The 16,649-nt window shown below is 40.0% G+C and overlaps 1 protein-coding gene across 2 annotated transcripts in view; it reads left to right on the top strand.

The window, feature by feature from the left end:
- LOC105915524 (hyaluronan and proteoglycan link protein 1) overlaps nt 1-16,649 on the top strand; it is a 29,638-nt gene that overhangs the window by 6,180 nt on the left and 6,809 nt on the right. Inside the window, exons 1-5 of one of the 2 annotated variants that reach the window (XM_036140553.1) lie at nt 7,710-7,779; nt 8,408-8,542; nt 12,724-12,887; nt 14,750-14,948; nt 15,357-15,659. In XM_036140553.1, coding sequence (XP_035996446.1) covers nt 8,437-8,542; nt 12,724-12,887; nt 14,750-14,948; nt 15,357-15,659 — 772 coding nt within the window. In that variant the 5' untranslated portion in view covers nt 7,710-7,779; nt 8,408-8,436. Of the gene's footprint in view, nt 1-7,709; nt 7,780-8,407; nt 8,543-12,723; nt 12,888-14,749; nt 14,949-15,356; nt 15,660-16,649 lie in introns of those variants that run through there. The other variant, XM_012849655.3, reaches the window with a different exon arrangement.

Here is a 16,649-nt window from a genome sequence, read left to right as displayed (position 1 = left end):
GCTCAGACTTCTATTCATTCAAAAAGGTTGACAAAATGCTGGGCTACACAAATGAAGTGGCATTATCCAGATGCGTGCTTTATATCATACAAAGCTTCCACTTTGTGTTCATATCCAGGAGAACACCTGAGAAGAAAGCAGAAGAAAGCCAGTAAGATGTTCCAAAGAACCAACAGCCTACCACTGGGAATTTCTACTATTCCAATATTTAGAGTTCATTTAAGTAGAACTGTTATTTTTTTACAATGAACTGTGCCAGTTCTGACATAGCATTGCCGGTACATTGCTGTATAAGTTGAGCTTTAATTCGGTCATCTGCCGCCCACACAGACAATCATATTTGTGAGACTTGTCATATTTGTGGTTAAGCGTGTTGTGCACAAAGTGATTTAAAGCCGCAAGCATAGAGCTCGTGAGAGGCTCTGTGCCCAACAACCCGTCTCTGTTTGCTGGCTTAGACTAGGCGACTCCACCCTGACCCCCCCACCCATTACTTCCCCCTGAAAACACACACACACAAACACACATGTATTTATATATATATATATATATATATATATATATATATATATATATATATATATATATATATATATATGTGTGTGTGTGTGTGTATATATATCTGTATATATCTATATTTATGTATGTATGTATGTATGTATGTATATATATATATATATATATATATATATATATATATATATATATATATATATATATATATATATATATATACATAGATATAGATATATAAAGATATAGATATTAGCTAGATAGCTAGATAGATAGATAGATATACAGACAGACAAACAGAATAAATAAAGAAGGGGTTGCGGTGGCCCACTCAACCCTTAATGTGAAAGGGGTTTTTCCATGAAAACAAAGAAACAGAAAACTTTTTTTTAGTTTGTGTGAATTATGGAGGACCACCGAACAACGAGTCAAAAGAGTTGTGCCTTTTTCATATTTTACGGTATGTGCGGGGGAGAAGGTGATTTTTTACTCACCTCATGAATAGATGTTTCTGTTGTGCTGATTAACCCACTTGCCATTAGTGTTTATGTTTTTTCTACCTTGTCTGCGTTTGGCATGGATATAAATAGGCCGAGATCCTTAAAAGCTACGTTTATTTAAAACTGTGGTCACATCTAACACATACAGTAGCCACTGTGGGCTGACCAACATGATGCACTTCCCTCTGTACACAGCCCAAAGAAACGGCTTTTGTTGTGTATTAACAGCAGCCCGTTTTTAAAAAAATCTGCAGCTGCTATATCATTTGCTGAGTTCATGCTAATAATGTCAGTGTTGTACACAAACAGGTTGGATTAAACAATTTCATGAGGGGCATGTCTTTGGCAGAGATTAGTGTTTATTTTACAAAGCAACAGGGACTGGGTACTGCTCCTTCTTTCGACTTTTCCCTTTCAGATGTTGCCACTGCAGCTCCAATCTGATTGTTTGACATTAGCCTAACAAAATAAGTAGTTGTTCCTTTGAGTTATTCTGCAGAATTTGTAATTGTTCATGTGTTCCATTATAGTCTTTCTTAGAGAGTCTATATGTCAAACCATTACAGCAAAAATAGACAATATTAGATTGTTAATGACAGGCAGGCAGGTAGGCAGGTTGAAAGGTCCAATCCAGAAGTCCAAAGCTTACGCATTTAAACTTTTCAAAACCTCATACACTATTCTGCTGAAGTCAGGTGATTTCTAATGAAGCCCCACATAGAAGGCGACACACTCAATGTGCTACATCTATCTGGACCCAAATTAGCTATGAGTAACTTGATACACTTTAGTGCACTCAAGCATCTGCTTATTTCATTTGGTTTCACTTTAACCTCCTAACTTCCTACTTTCTTTTAAATGAATAGTTAAGTAGACTCCATGGAGTTCAGATGGGATTACACATCAGCACCAGTGAGTTAAAATTCCTGATACAGTCGTTTAAATGGTTGCTGAATTAGTTCAAGATATAAAGCAGCAATTAACCTCTGAAGTATTAACTTAGCTCATATTACAGATACCAGATCTCTGTGAGCACCACTGAACTCTGACCTTAGGCTTTCACCCATGACTCAGGAGAGAAAGTACAAAGAGGACATTGTAGTCTACATAAGTAAATGTCTGCTCCTTTAAACCACTGTGGCACGGTGGTATGAAGAACGAGATTACCTTTGAACTGTTTGGCTCTCCTCTCCATCGTAACTGGGAGTTAATAGAGATGGAGGAGCTGTAATTTATCTCTGGTGCTATAGGGGGTGAGGAGAGAGCTGGCAGATAAGAGGAGGGGGAAGGATTGAGACTGTCAGCTCCTGAAGTATGATGCAGACCGCGCTGGTGCCTGTCTAATTCTGAGGCTCTATATCCTGGGTACTTCTGAAATATCAGGAATGCGCATTACGAATAAAAGCTGTGAAGCGCATCTTTGCTGTGTTCAGATAGTGAAGGACAGAATTATAGGGTGCACGGTTGCTTTATCTTATCTGCTTGTCAAAAAGTCAACAGAAGCTCAGGAAAACAGGTATAGACATAAATTAGCGTAATTCTAAAGCACACAACTCAAAGCCTACAAAAAAAAACAACCACAAGAGCGACATCTTTAAAAACTCTGGAAGCTAAAAGAACTGAACTTATATAGCGCTTTTCCTTTCAACCCATCAAGCCACAGTCACCCCCTGTTATTAGAAGAAATTTAAAAGCCACAGAAGGCATCTGTCTGACTGCATTAGAGAGTGATAGTTGTGTTTAACCCATTGTAGTCTAGTGTTTCGAATTTGCCTGAAAACACGCAGTGAGGATGCACATTTTTCTCAGAACAAAGATTGCTTTGAAGCTCTGCACATTTTTTTCCTAGTTTTGCTTATTTGTAAGTTAAATACCATTGTCAACGGGAAACCATTGTGCACTCATTTTTATGGTGGGATGTGTTAAAACAATTAATAAATACCTAAATACAGCTCACATACATGGCCTACATCACTCTAACATACTTTTCTGCTAGTGCAGACTTCCTCATACAATACCACAGCTCCACTGTCAGCACCCTGTCATATACTTTCTCTAGATCTGATCTTCTCTGTACTTCTCCATCAACATCCTCGACGCATAAACGGGATCTGTAGTAGTCTTTCCCATAAGTCTATTGTATCACTCGTCAACTTCATTCCTCTGTAGATGCCACAACTCTGCAGATATACATTGTTCTCAAAGATTGGCAGCAGTACACGTCACCTTCTCAACTATCCTCTTGCTCTCTAAGATCTCATTGAACAGCCTAGTCAAAAACTCTACTGCTGTCTCTCCAAGACACTTCCATACCACCACATGTATATCATCAGGAAGAACTGCCTTTCCACTCTTCATCCTTTTCAATGCCTTCCTTACTTCATCCTTTCTAATCTTTGCTACTTCCTGATCCACAACGGTGTCTTCTCCTGCTTTTTGTTCTCCCTCATATCCCCATTCATATTTTTGTCAAAGTACTCCTTCCATATTCCTTTCACAGTTGTCAGAACAGTTCCATCTCAACCTTAAGCCGGGCGTACACTGTACGAGTTTTTCCCCTTTTTGGGCCGATTCCTCAGTCGTGCGAGCATTTTTTGAATCGGGCCGAATTTCAGCTTGATCGTAGAGGGGGGGAGGAGGGGGGACTGGCTTCTCACGACTACCTCCCGATCAGGAATCGGACGATCGGTGAAAATCAAACTTGTTTGAAATTCAGTCGGCTGTCGTGAGGTTTTCGTGAGCGCATCCTGCTGTTCAAGCAGAGCTACGAGGGGGTTCAAAAGAGAGCCTCCATCTTCTCTATGACATTTTCTGTGCCAATTCAATTGAGTTGTTTAATGGTCCAGTAATAAGCAGAAATTAACCATAGCAATTGAACACAAATGGAAAGAACTGTCACAGAATAATTAATTCCATTATTTTTTAACAATATGTGTAATATTTAATATAATCTGAACTAATTAAAGAGTTATTTAAAATAATTTAATCTGCTGGTATTTTCTCATCATGGCTTTAATGGCACTACAACCTCTAACATCTTTTAACATAACATAGGGGCGACAGTGGCGCACAAGGTAGGGAGTGCATTCTATAACCGACCGGTTGCTGGTTTGACCCCATGCTCCAACCGTCTCTGTCGTGTCACTTGGCAAGACACTTTATCTGTTTCGCCTGTTGGTGGTGGTCAGAGGGCCCGGTGGCGCTGAGTATGGCAGCCTCGCTTTTGTCAGTCTGCCCCAGGGCAGCTGTGACTACAACAGTAGCTCACCACCATCAGGGTGTGAATGTGTGGGTGGATGATGCTTTGGGGTCCTCTAGACTTGAGACCCCATGGTAGAACAGCTTGAACCCCGCTCCTAAGCTTCTAACCTTGCTACCTTTCCACTTGGTCTCCTGAATACATGTATGTCCACCTTCCTCCTCTGCATCATGTCAACCAACTCTCTAGCTTTTCTTATCATAGTCCCAGCATTCAAAGACCCCACTCTCAGTCCTCAACTCTTGTCTTTCCTCTTTTGTCTCTGCACATGGCTATGTATTCCTCGTCGTCTTTTTCTTCACCTTTGCTGTCAAAGAGTAGCGCGATTTCCACCCTGTTTCTGTGATTGTTTCTGTCTTTACCTGGTTAGTGTGATGTCAGAAAACGAAATACCTCTGACCGCAAAGAGAGGTTACAAAGCAAGAAGACATGCAAGCCTGAAGATCCAAAACAATAGAATGTGAGGGCAATTAGCGGGATAGGATTGTTAAATATTAGTAGAATATTAAACTGAAGATCAATCACTAACTCTGGAGCAACAGATCTTGGCTTTAAGGTCAATCTAAAGTTCTCATCAACTCAATAGATGTTACAGAGTGCATGGCTCTTCTGACCTCTCATTTGTTTAGATCATTTACATACAATGCCCTTTTAAAGATCCTGGCAGCACAATAGTTTATGATGTAGCCTCACAGCAAGGTGGTTTAAATTTTTACCTGAAGCCATTCGGTCTGGAGTTTACTTTTCTTACCACCTAACAACAACATCTATTTTAGATTCATTTGTGGTTCTAAAGGTCAACTAACTGATTTGGTATATTTTGGCTACCCTTTAAAATCACCCAATATCTGTCATTTAAATGATAAAACTGAGTAATAAAAATGCAGCTTCAGTGAACTTTTAAAAATGGAAGCAAATCTAAGGTTCCAATTTTTAATTTGCCTCAATTTTAGCGTCTCCCAATTTGTGATTCTCTCCCAAAGACGTTTTATGAGGGTCGTGTTTTCCCTAACCCCCATCATAAATATGTTAACAACATCAAACCTAGCATTAACTTCAGTCTAGGTTAGGGCAGTAAAAAAGTATAAAACAATATGAGGTCACGAAGATCAGATGCGACTGATACTCCTAAAATGTTTTCATCCAAGTTATTTTTTGCCATACTAAGGCAAAAGGGGCGTTTACTATGTGAGTGAGGATGCAAACAGGATTGAAGTTTCCTAAGCCCATAGCTTCCTAACCCCTTTTTCCTAGTGGGTAGGGCCGCAGGAACATAAACTATAATAATATTGTTTGATGTTGCAATGATCACATTGATTGGAACCTACCCTTTGCTTTTTTTTCTATATCATCCAGCCCTACCTCATTATACTTTTTACTTTACATCATCATCGTATTCTCACTGTTTTCCATGAGCTACCAACTTGTTAGTCACTACTGTCAGTTTGAGGGGTGACAGAGAAAAGAAATACAAGTGGCCAAATATGATGTTATCAGTATGAATGTTATGGCACCTGACATAAAATAGCCTACCAAGCTCTGGGTTTAGGAAACTTCAATTCTGTTTTCCAACACGCTTATCCCTATTGGGGTTGCGAGAGGTGCTGGTGCCTATCTCCAGCCGTCAGTGGGTGAGAGGCGGGGTACACCCTGGACAGGTCACCAGTCCATCGCAGGGAAACACAGAGACAAGACAAACAAGCATTTTGTTTCATCCAACATTAATATATATATATATATATATATATATATACCCAAGACAAATTTCCTTTGGGACGATAAAGTTCATCATCATCAGATATATATGTATATGCCCTGCAATGGACTGGCGACCTTTCCAGGAGGGTGTACCCCGCTTCTTGCCCAATGACACCAGCACACCTTGCGACCCCAAAAGGACAAATGTGTTGCCAAATGGATGAATTAATGGATGTATGTATATATATATATATATATATATATATATATATATATATATATATATATATATATATATATTACTAGAATATTTTTTACCTTGTAATCAGCAGTTGAAAACTTGTAAACGTCAGTTGTGTCTGATGAACACAGCTGGGAATCACTGGTGTTCACTTATGTTAAGCACTGTTAATTGCAGCAAGGACGCTTGAAACTGCATCATTTTTCTTGCTGCAGAGTCCTCTCTGCCTCCTCAGCCTCCCTCCCTCCCTGCTTTAGCTAAGTCCTAGCTGTACTTCACTGTCTTCATCTCCCTCTCGTTCTCTACTCATATTTAACACATCGCCTGCCTGCCTGTGTCCTGCAGTGACCGGTGTTCCTCAAAGTTTTTATCCTCTCTAAAAGGACGTCTAATCTTTCCCCTCAAATAATTACTCTGGCACGAAAAATACTTTTTGAGGCAGGGAGGGGTAATAAGGGATGTATCTGTCCCGGGTATTGAGCCTGTGTGTGTGCGCGCGTATGTGTGTATGCTGCAGTTATTCTGCTGACTGCAGGACGTCCACCTGGCAGGAACGGCCAGTGCATCAGCAGTTTGCAATTGAATGAATGAAGATAAGGAAAATAGGAGGTGAGTGGGGCAAAAGATCAATCTAATTGATTACTACTGCACACACAGCTGCTCTTCAGCACAAGTTGTAAAAGAGAGTCAAACAGGTTATGAGCACATGCGTACACACACACCCTTTATAGTTTACACCTCCGACATGAAGTAGTTCTTGTTCATTTATTCTAGTTTGTCTATGATAAATTTTTAAATAAACACATATTAACAACATCATGCCATTATTTAAGCTAGATTTACCTGTAGGCTGTATGAAAAAAGGCAGCCTCTAAAAATCATGGTGTCAATCTTTCATTCCTCTTGATTTTTGGGATGACAAACTCATTTCAACTTCTGTAGAACTGTAAACCCGACCTTTCTGCTGTGTTCCTTGGTTGTCATGATGCTGTATGTTCACTTATGTTTTCTAACAAAAGTTTTGAGACTTTCACAGAACAGCTGCACATATACGGAGATTAGTAATTTGGTTTCTTCTCAATCCATTTGGTTGTTATCAAGGCACAGCAGAATAAAGAAGGAATAATTGCGCATTTTTATTTTTAATTGCAATCCCCCCAGCACAATCAAGTACTACTATGTTCCATATGTACGTATTGAAAGACAAAAGTAATGTCAAGGCATGTCCAAGTCGTACGTGTAAGTGTCAGGTCTGTAAAGGGCGATCAAGATCTATCAACTGGTTTTAAGTTTGCAATTTTTTTTGTCGTTTCCCAATTTATGGGAGCGTCTTTTATGCTTCTTATTCAGCTGAAATGGACACCAAAACACCTGCTGGGATGATCCAACATGCAGGTCTAAGTTTTGCTCAGAAAGTGAGGGTTAGGTTATCTTCATTGGTGGACTCACCAAGTCTCAGTTGAGATTGAGAGAAGCTGACTGTGAGGCAGTCGCTCTGCGCTGTGGCAGACTGCCTGCAATCTGGAACCGCTGTTGTGATTAGGACATGCTGCTTTCTCACGCTGCTGGTCAGTTCGCTCATTTATTCTGTTAGTTGTACTAGTACTCTGCTTTTTAAGGCTTCTTGTCGGACATCCAGGTTCTGTGTTTCTGATCTTTTATCTGCTGAGTCAACTGTGCAGTGAGACTGTGTGTTCGCTTCTAGAGCTACTCAATGATGAGCAGGCAGTGCATTGCGAAAGGGGACTAAAAGTAAGTAAAAATTTTCATAAAATGAATGTATTTGTCCTTGATTTGACAAGGTAAATAAGATTATCAGCCAATAGAATGAGTGTTCTACCCCTAAATTAAGGTTGTAGGTAATTAGATATACTGCACTTGGAATAAATTGATGGAAATGAGTTGCAGATCGTTTACACTTGCCTGCTTAAATCAAGGACAAATACCCTAATTTCATGAAAGTGTTACTTACTTTTCGTTCCCTTTTTGCAGTGTGTGCGCTTCACTCCTGTGGTTATCACAGACCCTGCAGGGGAGAGCCATGCAGATAGAGGCACTGTTTTTCAGGGCTGCATCCGTATGAGCTCTCTCTTTCTCCCGCAACAATGGCACAGTCCTACGGGACAATTTTGCGAAGCATTAACCTATTGTGCAGAAGCTAACGGAACGGCGCTCTGTATCCGTGTGTTTCTGCAGTGATCGGACCCCGAGTGTGTTGAGTGAAGATGGTTCCTTTGCTGATCTGTGCTTTGGTCTCCCTGAGTGTTGCAGAAAGTAATTTAGACATTCTGTACCCTGAGCTGGAGCACTCCAGAACCATCTATGTCACAGGTAAGTTGATTTTCTCTGTGTTCAGTGATATTGTCATACTGAGCTCTGCTCTATCAGATGAGATACCGTGTTTTTGTAGTGTTCTTTTCTGTGCTTCGTTCATGACACTCTCTCTGCAGGGTATTCACCCTATCAGCCTGTTCTGCGCTGTGGCTCAGAGATAAGGCTGCAGTCAGATAGAGATATTGTTACAGAGTTTGTATACTTACAGTTGAAACGTGCAAATACAATATCTGTATATTTGGTGATGGTAAAAAGAAAGTACACCCTCTTTTAATTTCTTTGATTTGACATATTAATACTTGAAAATGATCTAATCTTAATTAGGTTCTAAAATAGTTAAAGTAAAACTCAAATGCACAGAATCCAAAACAGATTCCACATTGTTGTCATTTTATATACAAAATAAAGATGCCAAATCAGAAAATCTATGTATAAAAAACTATAACCATGATAACCAATGTCCTACAGTACTACCTATAGCAACAACATCTTGACAGAGTTGTTGTCTGTAAGACTTCATTTCTCTCCATCTCCACTGTGGAGAAATTCTGACTTTTTTACACTATGTTAGTTCAATGCTTGCATGACCCAACATGGACCAAGCTTCAGCTAAGAAAGAAACATTTATTTGTCATTGCAATTGTACATTCCAACAACATGCATATGTACTTGTAGCCTTCTCAGAACACAAGCACAATGCTTTATCCACTCTGCCACTAGAATACTTTGGTACAGAGATTCAAGCTGGACTCAAAGTTTTCAGGCTGTCTAGGTTTTTGTTGCTGTGAAATGATGGCAAGTCATCCACCCTCCTCCACCATCTAAGACAGTTGGGAAAGAAAGTTGTTAGGGTTTCACCAAACATGGACAGGATATTTTTACAGTCTTGTTGCTAATTTAAGAACAACTTTGCACACTTAAGTCATGCTGCCATCATGTATTTGGAGAAAAAGCTTTCTTCTGGCAACGCATCCATACAAGGCATCCATATTTTCCATTTGTACCGTCATAAGCTTGAACATGCAAAATTGGGTGTAGATTCTAAGATTGTGCTCTTGTTTTTTTTTTCCTCTTAAAATTTCTCTCAGCATAGCAAGGTCTGGTTTTAGGGTGAATTTTGTTGACACTGACACCTTCTCAAAGACTGGCCTCTGTCTTTAATGTTTTTGACTTCTCAATGTATCTTCCAGCTTTAAAACAACGGACTGGCCATTGTCCATAACTGGCCGTATAACCCTTATCAGATTGATGGACAACATCAAGCTTCTTTAGGTCATTGCTGATGTTTTTCCTTAAGTGGTAAAACGAGGTGACGAGTATGTGATAGAATGTGCTGTTCTTCCACCACACAAGGCTTGGGCAAGGTGCAGACACTCAGGGGCTTGAATGTTATGAAGAAGCAGAGACGCTCACCTTTACAGTTCCTCAGCACAAAATGTGGGATCAATGTGCCATTTGCTGTTTAGCTAATCTCAGTCATGCTTAGGCAGCAGCTGGAATTAACAACGTTGTGTAGAGAGCTCACATAATCTCTGTGAAGGAGGGTAGAATTTAAAGAGGCAAACCCATACTAAAGTCTGAGCACAAATTCACAGCCATCAGTTTGCTTAGACCATTCTAACACCACTCTGAACCTGGGATATTTGTCAGAAAGCTTATACTGTAGATATGTTAAATTTAATATCTGCCAAGAGCTGATTAAACAAAGACCTTCAAGTGGTCAGGAAAAATGTAAAACAATAATATTCCCCATGTTCTGACAGTATTAGAACAGGCTCTCAGCTTGGACTAATAGTTTAAGGTATCCCTGCCTGTCCCATTACAGAGTGGGGTTTGACTCCCTGACAGGGAGAACATCTGATCTGGGAGTGATGGTCCAGTGATTGGAGAGCCAAGCATTAGTGGAGAGGCTGCAAATGTTGTTGGTTCAGAGATGAATCTCCCCTCCGTGGGACTATAAAGGGATTTTTTTTTAATGAAATGATGTCAAGCAGTGGGGGTGGGAGCATGGTTACTTACCCTGTTATCTAAAACTGCCTAAGTTACCTCAACTGCCATCTTGGTTAAACATTACCACATTCAATTCAATTCAATTTAATTTTATTTATATAGCGCCAATTCATGAAACATGTCATCTTAAGGCACTTTACAAATTCAAATTTAGTCATATTATACAGATTGGTCAAAAATGTCCTATATAAGGAAACCAGTTGATTTCATCAAAGTCCCGACAAGCAGCATTCACTCCTGGAGAAGCGTAGAGCCACAGGGAGAGTCGTCTGCATTGTCCATGGCTTTGCAGCAATCCCTCATACTGAGCAAGCATGAAGCGACAGTGGGAAGAAAAACTCCCCATTAACGGGAAGGAAAACCTCCGGCAGAACCGGCCTCAGTATGAACGGTCATCTGCCTCGACCGACTGGGGTTACAGAAGACAGAACAGAGACACAACAAGAGAAACAAAAAAGCACAGAAGCACACATTGATCTAGTAATCTGTTCTACATTAGATGGTAGTAGCGGGTGATCTGTCTTCTCTGGATGATGTCACAGTTAACAGAACGCCAGACCAGGTGTACCTACTATGAAGAAAAAGAGAGAGAACAAAAAGTTAAAAGCTGAAATGACGACAGTCATTTCAATGTAATACAATGCAAAACTGGAGAACAGTAGAACTCAGTAGAGTGAGAAATCTAGGCCCTGATGTCCTCCACAGAAAGCTTAAGAAGCACTGGTGAAGATCAGTTATGATAAGTAACTTATCTCAATAAAATAATCTCTAAAATAAAACAGGTGACTGTTGTTCCCGCTATTGATGTCACAGCTTTCAGTCTTCGTGACCTGGACTCTGTTACATCTTGACAATATTTGTCAGTCTTGTCAAGATTCTTTAAGTTTTTGTCCACAGCTCTCTTCAGGTGAGCCCACAGATTTTCTGTCAGGTTAAAGAACCAATAAGGGAGATATTTACTGTAAAATCAACCTAAATCATTCTCACTTGTCATCTAAGATGGAAGTAGCATTCCCTATAAACAACCAGTCCTCTCCATCAACAACGTCTTAGTCAAGTTTTTCTCCTTTCAAACCTAGAGGAACGGTCCGGAATGACTTTGGCGCAGTGTGTAGCCGTGTTTACTTCCTGGTTCCTGAGCCAATCATAAGAGAATTCCCAGGGTTCCCAAAACAGAGCGCACTTTTTGTTTTTTTATCTTGGCAAAAGAGCAGCAGCCTTTTAACATGGCCGTCAGTAAGAGAAGCAGACCAGAAATAGAACAAAATACAATGTCAAATACCTATCCTGTGGATGTAAAAATTCACAGCAACAACAGACCGTTGAGTAAACAGTGGTTCTCCGTGAAAGGCATTGTGTATGTGTTGGCCTGATTTTAACCACTAGGTGTCATTATTACTTATTGTTCCTTTAAGTTCTAGACTTTGGGACTAAAATTATTTTAGTGTAGCCAAAATCTCCCTCTCTCTCTCTCTCTCTCTCTCTCTCTCTCTCTCTCTCTCTCTCTCTTGCTCTCTCCTTGTCCCCCTCCTCTCCTAAATTAATAAGTTCAAAATAGTCTCACCCGCTGGTACGCTGGGCTCACGGTGCCTATCTGTCCCATACACAAATCTCTCTCTGACTCTAGCTGCTTTGAGAGTATCACATGCTGTAGCTGTGGGGTGTGGAGGGCACGTGGATGCGAGCTTACGACGGTGCTTTTTTCAAAAGGTCCTGTACGGGGGATCGCCACCTGAAAATGACTTAGTGTGGCTTTAATTCTACTGTAAATATATTGCATTGCGGAATAAGTTTTGAAATTATTAGTGGGGGGGGTTTACATTTTTGGACCTGCTATGTGACCCATTACCTACTGAAAGATCGTATTTGCTGTATTAATTTGGGGTTTTATGTTCTAATGAATCTTTGGTCTCATGATAGCATTCAGATGTGTCCAGAATGTTGTTGTTTTTTTTAAATCTTAACCTCACGAGCAAATGGGCATGTATAAACATGTTACACTAAATATGGATTTTCACACATTACTCTTGTTAAACATTGTCATGTTTTGTTTGTTAAATTTAATTAATTAATTTAATTAATTACTATCTATCTCCAACCTTTCTCCAGCAAACCATCTACAGGTTAAAGTTCACAGGTTTTAACTACGAGGCTTCTCTGTTTTGCAGAAAATGGACCTAAACTCAATGTGGTAGCCGAACAAGCCAAGATAGTGTCGAGGCGAGGGGGAAATGTAACTTTCCCATGCCAGATTCAAAGGGACCAGCAACTGCCACCCAGTCGCAAGATGAGGATCAAGTGGACTAAACTGACTTCAGACTATCTGAAAGAGGTAACAATTAATCTGAACAAGATTAAAAGTTTTCTATTCTCTCCGCCTCCGTCGCATTAAAATTGTTTAATCTCCCAATGCATTTTTAGCTCAAATGCGAAACTAATTGTTTTGTTTAACATTTAGAATATACATGTTTATTATGCAGCACTAAGAAGAGTCCTCCAGCAATTATGACTTTTAATATAGCTTAAATGTTTGTTTACATTCATCTCAGAGGCAAATTTATCACTAAACCAGTCTCAGGACTTGTTTAGCATCCATCCATATTCTGTCAACCAATGGGGGGGTTGGTGCCTATCTTCCGCAGCCATAGGGCAGTAGGCAGGGTACACCCTGGACAGGCCGCCAGACCATCTCAGAGCTACAGAGAGAGAGACACATATGAAAAACGATCATGCATGCACACACTCAGTCCAAGGGGCAATTTAGCATTCTAATCAACCTAACATGCATGCTTTTGCACTGTGGAAGGAAGGTGGAGCTACTGAAGATAATTCACATATGCACAGGGAGATCCAAATCCAATGCCAGGTTTCAAACCCAGGACCTTCATTTGTGTGGAGCTGTAAGTGGGGTTAGAAAGTACTTCAATGAAGTGTTTTGCTTTTATTTAGCTAAACTCAAAATGGAACAATAAAAAAAGCTTGGATTTATTACAAATAATAAGTCATATCATTATTGAATTCACATAAGCTTTATATTTTTCATATTTCTCATAATTCTTTTTGTTTGTTGTATTATGCACCGTGAAGTAAATACTTGTGAGTAAAACATATCAAACTATATGTACTATCAGTTTATAAAGCTTGCCTTTTCTTTAGATATTACCAATTTATTTATAAATCTTGTCTGAAACAGAGCCAAAATCATTCAGATCCCTAGCAAATTTGGGTTTTCCATCCATCCATTAATTTTCTTACTCGCTTTATCCCTCATGGGGTCACGAGGGGTGCTGCTGCCTATCTTAATTTAGGTTTTGTCATCTTTTTATTTTACCAGTTTAGTCTGGCTGAAAGTGGTATCAATGTTTGGAGTGGCCCAGCCAGAGTCCTGCCTTAAATCTGATAGAGAACCGTCGTAGGAAGGCAAAGATTAGGGTGACAGCAAGGAGGCTTTTCAACCTCAAACAAGTGGAGCTCACCATCAAAGATAAATCATCAAACTACAAGAAGAAACTTACATGATCAACATCTAAAAGAAGAGTTATAATGGTTTCATGCCAATCAAGATTTTTTTCAATGATTATTGAGAACCGAATAAATAATTTTTGTCATAATCCATTTTAACATCAGACATAATCTGTCCGATCCACTCAGACTTCTGAACATTATGAACAACCAGATTTGTGGAGATCAACAGTTTCTCTTCCTGATATCATGGCTGATTTCTCCTGATTTTCCCATGTCACTGGGACGTAGCGTGTTGGAGGTCTTTAAATTTATCTCCACATGTGCCTCCAATTAACTGAAATATTGCAAATTAATCAGAAGCTTGCAAAGCAAGGAGATCATCATCTGGGCATTCTAAGTTGCTTACAATACAGTAGAGTATATACACTTGTGACTTTGGAGAAAATTATTTGAATGTCTTTTTCATTAGTCTTTTTTTCCTTTCTCATTATTCTAAAATTTAGAGATTTTAAATAATCACAATTAACCTAAATAAGGATAAGGTTTAGTCTAATTTCATGCCAGACAGTGAGAAACAAAGTGTCTTTTTTCACAATTTGTAAATATCTGGTTTCAATTGTAACTGAAGTTGTCACAGTGTTTGTTGATACTTTATTCAATGTTCTGCCGATTTTGAGAGTATTTAAATAAAAGAGTTAAAAAATACAACTTTTTCTTATCTTTATTTAGGTGGATGTCTTTGTGTCCATGGGTTATCATAAAAAAAGTTACGGGAGTTTCCACGGACGTGTCCACCTTCAAAGCTCTTCTCCGATGGATGCCTCCCTGGTGATGACAGATATCACGTTAGACGATTACGGCAGATATAAATGTGAAGTGATTGATGGTCTGGAGGATGATACAGTGGTGGTGTCCCTAGAACTTGAAGGTAAAATGTTTTGGTGGTCTAGCTTTTTAAAAGAAGGAAGTAATGAGCTCTTGGACTGAATATGCACGGTAAGTGCTGTATTGTAAATGTGGTCAGTCTAAATTTAGCTTCAGGGTCAAAGACAGCTTGGAGGAATGTCTGCAAATGTGAGGTTAGTGTACATTAGTGCCACAGCAGTTTTATTATGTTTGTGAGAAGCTGGCAACTCCTGCTATTAGTGCCTGAAGCTAAAAACACTGGCAGCAGGCGAGGAGGGAAGCAGCTGTGCTTACTCAGTAAGATCTTGTGTCAGTCATCAGATTCAATAAAAACATGGAAAAACCCTCACAGGATGAATTCTAGTTTTATTTGCTATGTACAACTAAATTATTGCATCAAGGCTTTCCTGTTGTCGGCCTCTCCCTGCAGGTGTTGTCTTCCCCTACTTTCCCCGCCTGGGCCGCTACAACCTTAATTTTTACGATGCTGAGCGGGCATGTCGAGACCAGGATGCTGTCGTTGCCTCTTTTGACCAGCTGTATGACGCATGGCGAGGAGGGATGGACTGGTGCAACGCCGGGTGGCTGAGTGATGGCTCGGTCCAGTACCCCATCAGCACCCCCAGAGAACCCTGTGGAGGGAAGAACACAGTGCCAGGCATTCGCAACTATGGCCTGAGAGACAAGGACAAGAGTCACTATGATGTGTTCTGCTTCACTTCCTTCCACAAAGGTGAGGGATGGCACTTTCCTTTAGTGTTTTTTGTGAGTGGGTCTATTTCCTTTTAGTTTAACAGGTTTTTCCTCATCAACCCCAACACCTAAAATTAATACACCCAATGATTCTGTCAGGAACGTTTTTATTATGCTAACAGACGTCTCTGGTGGTTCAATTCTCACAAAGCACGTACTATCCTCAGGTTTAAAGGTATACTATGCAACCGGGGTTGATTTTCCAGCGAGGCTCCCCCCAGCGGCGGCCGCCGCCTCGCCAAGCCGCCGCCGCCGCCTCGCCAGTTTTATTATTATTATTATTTTTTTTTTTATTTATTTTTTTATGTTGGCGAGACGCTACCGCCGCCGCCTCGCCAAGCCGCAGCCGCGGTAGCGTCTCGCCAACATAAAAAAAAATTATAAATAATAATAATAATAATAATAAAAATAAAACTCGATATGCTTGCATGTTTATTTGACGTTAACACGCGGTTCTTTGTTGTTGCTTTCGCGCGTGCATATAGTGAATGGCAGGGCAAAAACACATGGAGTTCTCGCCGTAAAGCAAGACTTCTGTGTGTGCGGGCCGAGAGCTCTTGCAATTGCAAGTGCGGTATTTCCCCCACAGACCCCCAGGGTGGCCGAGAAAACCTTTGTTCGACCTGAAATGACTCATTTAATCATCCAAAACGGTATGGAACACATTAATTAACTGAAAAATGTTGCATAGTATGCCTTTAACTGGCTGGGAAGACCAACAGAAATTGTCATTTACCATTACTGTTTGGTTTTATCTATTAAAACCTTTTCCCTTGGCAGAATGATGGATTACAAACTTTTTGGAAATGGTCTTAAAGTGCTTCACAGACGAAAACCAACAGACCAGCAAAATAGCACAACTTCTATTCGAGAAGTCAAACGTTGAGGTCTGTCACCAGACCTTCAACATACATGACAACTTCATCCATTCTGAGCAAATTCACCAAATTCAAAGCCAGCCAATCAAAAC

This window comes from Fundulus heteroclitus, chromosome 8 (assembly GCF_011125445.2).
Source record: "Fundulus heteroclitus isolate FHET01 chromosome 8, MU-UCD_Fhet_4.1, whole genome shotgun sequence".
NCBI lineage: Eukaryota > Metazoa > Chordata > Actinopteri > Cyprinodontiformes > Fundulidae > Fundulus > Fundulus heteroclitus.
The sequence above is the reverse complement of the archived record's forward strand: the minus strand, read 5'-3'. Positions and strand labels throughout refer to the sequence as shown.